The sequence below is a fragment of the Chrysochloris asiatica genome, unplaced genomic scaffold (genome assembly GCF_000296735.1).
Source record: "Chrysochloris asiatica unplaced genomic scaffold, ChrAsi1.0 scaffold00184, whole genome shotgun sequence".
Taxonomy (NCBI): Eukaryota; Metazoa; Chordata; class Mammalia; order Afrosoricida; family Chrysochloridae; genus Chrysochloris; species Chrysochloris asiatica.
Window position 1 is genome coordinate 11004 of NW_006408702.1, and position 6568 is coordinate 17571.

Below are 6568 nucleotides of genomic sequence, written 5' to 3' on the forward strand. Positions count from 1 at the left end.
ATCTCTGGTCCAGCTGGATTTATTTGGTGTCTGTGGAGTGGGGAGAGCAACAAAGAACTTTCCTTCATCATTGTGGATTTGGTTTTGTTTAAGATCTTTTCCTTTGGGAGCTCTGTGTAAACTGATAGATTGTACCAAACCAATCTATTGAAGCATTGTAGACTGGAGCAATTGGGGGAGGGTGAAGGGAAGAAGAGTGAGAGTGCTGAACAGGCAAAAAGGAGCCCGAAAAATGGTAACTCTAGGGCCCACAGATGCATGTGGAGAGCACTGTACATGTAACTGCTCCAACAAGACTTCTGAACGACAACCACAGAGATGCAAAGAGCTTCATGGGGAACATCCTCCTACCTAAAGACAGATCCTACTGGCCAAGAACTTCCAGCCACTCCATATGCAAAATCTTAAAACATGAAACTTACTGTGCCAATGACAGTGTGAGCTCTGCTTGAATTTTGACCCATTCTTCCTTTATAATTCTTCCACACTGCAGCAGCTCCTTTGAGAGTCTCTCTGCTTTCGCCAGATTCTCTGAAGCTTCCTTAAACCTGAGCTGTGTTCAGGACAGGTGATACTTGGTTCCAGATTCAGAACCCCCACCCCAGTCCCTAGATTTGCTTGGCTCACTCTTCCTGAGTCACTGATCAACTTTTTATTTGGTCTGGGGAATGAAATAATAAGATGAGAAAGATTTGAGGTAAAAGGATACTTTTGAAGTGCGATTAAGGCTCTCCCCATGGTATGAAAAAGTTCAACGGAACACTTGAAAACATCTGTATTATCATTATAGGGAGGTTCAATGGCGCTGCTGAGGATTTTCTGGGCTTTTTCTACATGTTGTTTTGCTTGCAGCGACAACCCTGTGAATAAAGAAGATGGCCTCAGTTTCTCTTTTATGACCACTGGATATGTAGTTAGTTCTTTATTTCCAGGAGCCTAGCATGATTCCCTTTTGCATCCTTCAGTGGCACACAGGGCAGCACATCCAGAAGCCTCTACACAAAGCAGGCGGAGGCAACAAGACCACTCCATTTTCCGGAAGTATCATCATGACTAGGAAAACAGAGAATTCTATACACACTTTTCCAAAAATGGTTTTTTTAGAAATAAAATAAACAGAATAAATTGGAATTGAACAGCTTTGAAACCTTGTCAGTATCAGACAAACATTATGCTATATTGTTGTTGTAAGGTGCTGTCGGCATCAACTCTGACTCATAGTGACCCTATGACCCAACACAGCAAACCACTGTCTAGTCCTGGACCAACTTCACAATCATTCCTTTGAGCCCAGTGTTGCACCCACTGTGTCGATCCATATCATAAAAACTCTTAATCTATTTTACTGATCTTTTACTTTACTAAACACGATATCCTTTTCTAGGGACTGGTTCCTCCTGAAAACTTCTCCCAAGTACATGACACAAAGCCTTGCTATCCTCCCTTCAAAGGAAGAGTCTCACTTCTCCAAACACAGATTTATTTGGTTTTCTGGCAGTCCATGGTACTTCCAATGTTCTTTGCCAAAACCATAATTCAAATGCTTTGATTTTTCTACGGTTTTCCTTATTCACTTCCCAGTTGTATTAACTACTCTTTCTTGTTGTTGTTAAGTGCCATAGAGTAGGTTCTGACTCAGAGCAACCCCATATATATAGGGTTTCTGAGGAGCATCTGGGAGGTTTGAACCGTCGACCTTTCGTTAGTAGTCCAGTGATTCCTACAGAGCCATACCAGGACTCCAGTCTTCTTTGTAGATATATAGATGTTATCCTTTCATGGAGAGCACTGTATTTCAAGACAGATCTTTAAATGTCCTTTCGGTAATGAATGCAGTCAATCCTCTTCAATTTGTCATTCCTGGCATATGATTGTCAGATTCAAACTGACCAATACCAGTCCATTTCAGCTCATTAATGCCTAGGATATCTATCACTCATTAAGGGTTTCATTTTTGACAACTTCCAATTTCCTAAATTCAGATTTCGTACATTCCATATTCCCATTATTAACAGATGTTTGCAGCTGTTTCTTCTCATTTTGAGTTGTGCCCTTCAGCATATGGAAGTCCTGAACTCTTGGTTCCACCCATGTCATTCAGGTGGACTCTACTTCGAGGAAGAAGCTCTTCCACAGTCATATTTTGAGCATCCTCCAATTCAAAGGACTCATCTTCCGGCACTAAATCAGACTACTTCACTACTATTCCTAAGGTGTCCAGGAGCTAATTCCTCAGAAGTGTACCAGCTACTCTTTGTTTCTTGTTTCCAGTTTGTTCTTAGTCTGGAGGCCCCACCAAAATCTGTCCGCCATGATTGAAACACCAGCGGTAAAACTTACAGCATCACAGCAACATGCAAGCCACCAGAGTAAAAGAAACCAACAGATGTGTGCGGACAATATGCTACAAATAGTTCTTAAAACAAATCAAATAGAATATAGGGACTGCAGCTATAATGGTGGTCTTGTGACAGCAAAGTAAGTTTTACCCTGGGATTTTTTAGCTTTATGATTCAATAAATTTCATTTTTTGTTTATGTCTTTTATTTGTTTGGTCACTTGCAGTAAAGGAACTCATGAAAAATACCAATGTGAATGGATCCAATTCTAGGTCATTACAGTGTGCCATGCACTCTTTCCAAAATGCCTTCAGAACTAACAGTTATTATCTTCTAAGAACCCTACTTTTCATTCATAAAAAGTAAAACTAAGAAGGGATTAAACATCTTCCCTATAGAAGGAGTCCATACTGAAGGCTACGGTCTTTGATATTCATCAGTAAGTATTTTAAGTCCTCTTCATTTTCAGCAAGCAAGATTGTATAATTTGCATATCGTAGGTTGTTAATGAGTCTTCCTCCAATCCTGATACCATGTTTTTCTTCATATAATCCAGCTTCTTAGATTATTTGCTCAGTGTACAGATTGAATAAGCATGGTGAAAGAATACAACCCTGGCACACACCTTTCCTAATTTAAAGCCATTTGGTGTTCCCTTGTTCTGTTCACACAACAGCCTCTTGGTCTACGTACCTCACCATTGGACCAATAAACAACATTCATATAAATGGAGAAAAGACTGAGGTTGTCAAAAACTTCATTTTCCTTGGACCAACCATCAACAATCATGGAAGCAGCAGCCAAGAAATGAGACAACGTATTGCATTGGACAAATCTGCTGCACAAGACCTTTTTAAAGTGTTGAAGAGCAAAGATGTCAGCTTGAGGACTAAGGTGTGCCTGACCCAAGCCATAGTATTTTCAATAATCTCATATACATGCAAAAGTTGGACAGTAAATATGGATGACCACAGAAAAACTGATGCAAAATGATGCATTATGGGTTTGGAGGAGAATATTGAAAGTACTATGCACTGCCAAAAGAAGCAATAGATCTGTATTGGAAGAACTGCAGCCAGGGTGCTCCTTGGAAGTCAGGATGGCCAGACTTCGTTTCTCATACTTTGGACATATTGTCAGGAGGCACCAGTTTCTGGAGAAGGACATCATGTGTGATAAAGTAGAGGGTCAGAAAAAAAGAGGAAGACCCCAGAGAGATGGATTGGCACAGTGGCAGCATAATTGTGTTCAAACGTAGCAGTGATTGTGAGGGTGGCCCAGAACTGGGCAGTGTTTCATTCTGTTGTACATAGGGTTACTATGAGTCGGTATCGACCCAATGGCACCTAATGGCACCAACAACAAGAGAAGGACACAGTTTCTCCATGTTTGCAGAGGAGGATTTACAAGAAAACATGTCTTTTTAGTGAAGTATGAATCAAAGTTTGAGAAAAGATCAGAAAACAAATGAAGGGCTTACCTTTCAGCTGGAGGTAGCCTTGAGCCAGATTAACATGTGCCTCTGCTAGTTTCCAGTGTGAGTCACCGTAGCAAATTCTTGTCAGTGCAACACAACGCACAAGTTCATGGACAGCTTGTTTATACTGTTGGGAAGAAAACATGGGCTGACATTAAAACAATTTATTAAGAGTCATCATAAAGTAGAAACTTAAATTGTATTTTTATCCATTCCATGAATATTTTTAAATGCCTACTATGTATTAGGCCTCGTTCTAAGTACTTGGGATAAAGAAATTTAAAACAAAATCTGTATCCTTGCCATCAAAAAGATATATTCTGCTTGGGTGAAATTGACAATAAACAAATAAGTAAATTCCGGAGTGCATTTTAGGGAATCCCTGGGTGGTGCAGAACGGTTATGCACTTGGCTAAAAGCTGAAATGCTGAAGGATCCATCCAAAATCATCTTGGAAGAGAGGCCTGGTGAACTACTTCTGAAAGATCACAGACACTGAAAATTCTATGGGCACAGTTCGACTTTGACACAACAGAAAGGAGCTAATTCAATACTAATTGTTTTGGTTTCGGACTTGGTATTCAAAGGTGAAAAATATAATGAAGTAAAGAAGAAAATAGAAAAGGCAGTTGTTTTTAAGTGCCATTGAATTGGTTCCAATTCATACTGACCCTGTATAGGGTCTCCGAGGAGCAGCTGCGGGGGTTGAACTATTGGCTATGTGATTCGCAGTTCCATGTTGCTCCTAGTGTACCACACCAGAAGTCCAGAAAAGGCACAACAACATTTATTCACTCCCTAGGTTTCCAGCTGCCCATCAATGAACTGTATGTGCAGATACAATAAATGAGCAGATGGGAATGATTTCCAAATGTATTTTAGTTCTCACTGAAGATATTTTTCTTAGCAGCCTATGGAATTAGATGAGCAAGACTTAAAACATAATTATTTAAAGGAGTGAGAAGTACTGTTTTATTGTGGCAGAGACAAAGAGAATAGAGAACTATAAATGTTCACCTTTCAGGTCAGCTCAGAGCAGCGATATAGTCAAAGCGAGTGTGCTAGTTTTAAAACACGGCTCCAAAATTCCCTGATAATCTTTCTTTTCAGAGACAGGGTCTATGTCCACTTCCTTTAACTTTGTTCTTTATGTTTAACAAGAGAATGTGACAGGAGTGATAATGTGTCTGTTTTCAGGCACAGGTCTTAAGGCAGTTACATGTTTCAGCTGTTTCTTTAATGCTTACTCTTAGAACACCATACTGGGAGGAAGTCTAACTTCCCACCTGGAAAAGAATCCTCACCAATTAGTCAGCCACGTGAGTCTTGTAGAGCTTTGTGTAAATCACAGCATCCTGGGCCACACGAGTGACTGTTTTCTTTTAAGCCACTAAACTGTAGAGTATTTATTATGTGGCAGTGTGTGCCTTCAAGTCAGTTCCGGCTTGTAGGGACCCTGTATAGGCTTTCTGAGGCTGTCAATCTTTATGGGACTCGAAAGTCTCATCTTTCTCCTGCAGAGCAGCTGGTAGATTCAAACTGCTGACCTTTCAGTTAGCAGCCCAACGAGTAACCCACTATGCTATCATATGAAGCAATAAATTACCAGAACAGTACTAGAGAAGGTAAGAGTCAAAAGAACTGATTAAAGAATGCTGAAGGGGACAAAGCAAAGGAAGAAAGTAAGAAGGAAAGAATTGAGCAGTAGATCCAGAAAGCTTTCAGATAAACTCCGTGATCGTCAATGACCCAGTTCAAAGTGCCTGTGTTTCCAAACAGGGCACATGTGGATTTAGAGGCATTTTCATCTTGAAACAGCATTCTTCTTGACAAAAATACACAGCTACACAGTTGACCACAAGAGAGTCACTTTTGTGGCAAGTTTTGGGATTAAGTGTCCTGTAAAGGACATCAATGAAATAACTGGGGAAATCCAGCCAAGGTGTGAAGATTAGACAACAATGTTGCTGTGAAGTGCTATCAAGCCTGTTTGGGCTCACAGCAACCCTGTGAGGAGTTCACAAGGCTTTTAAAAAGTATTATTTAAAAAATCTTTGTGGGAGCACGGACCTTGTGGTTTGAAGTTCAGTGCTTACCCGAAGGATAATAATAATGTACCCATATATATTTTCTCATTTCAATCAGTGGTCTGTGGTTACGTAGAAGCATATCCTTATTCTTAGGAAATATACAATGAAGTGTTTAGGGGGAAAGACCATAATACCTATAACTTACTCTCAGATGATTCAGAAAAAATAATTAAATCGAGGGAAGGAGATACAGAAAGAGAAAGTACACAAGCAAACAAATGTTAACAATTGGTAAATCTTGTAACAATTTTCTGTGACTGAACTTATTTTTAAATGAAAAAGTATTCCCTAAACTAGATACTTTAAAAAGTAAATTACATTGTATTACTAGCTTGCTGAGACAGTTTGAAGGCTTCCAGGAGACTTAGTGTGAAACCTAGACTCCACTCCACAGTCTACAAGGCCCTACACGCCCTGGTAGCCTTTCCAGATGCATTTCATGTCAGTCCAAGGCTACCTTGCAGGTGTTCAAACACCACACCAAGCTCACACCAGGCTGTTTCCTCTACTTAGAACTCTTTTCTTTGAGCTTCATCTGGCCTTCAGGCTCCAGTCCATATTTCACTTCTTCTCAGAGACCCTACCCAATCTTGTTGCTGTTGTTGTTAAGTGCCGTCGAGTCGATTCCGACCCACAGCCATCCTGTATAGGGTTTCTGAGGA

The 6568-nt window shown here is 40.2% G+C and overlaps 1 protein-coding gene across 1 annotated transcript; it reads right to left on the reverse strand.

Annotated features, from left to right (window-relative positions):
• Positions 1 to 422: 422 nt before the first annotated feature.
• LOC102827828 (tetratricopeptide repeat protein 23-like) lies at positions 423 to 3961 on the reverse strand (the record flags this gene model as incomplete). The annotated part of the gene is made up of 3 exons (XM_006872149.1): positions 3820 to 3961; positions 710 to 860; positions 423 to 548 (listed from the first exon to the last, which is right to left on the reverse strand). Coding segments are annotated over exons 1-3 (419 nt in total), but the record flags the coding sequence as incomplete, so codon positions are not given.
• Between the last annotated feature and the right edge of the window lie 2607 nt (positions 3962 to 6568).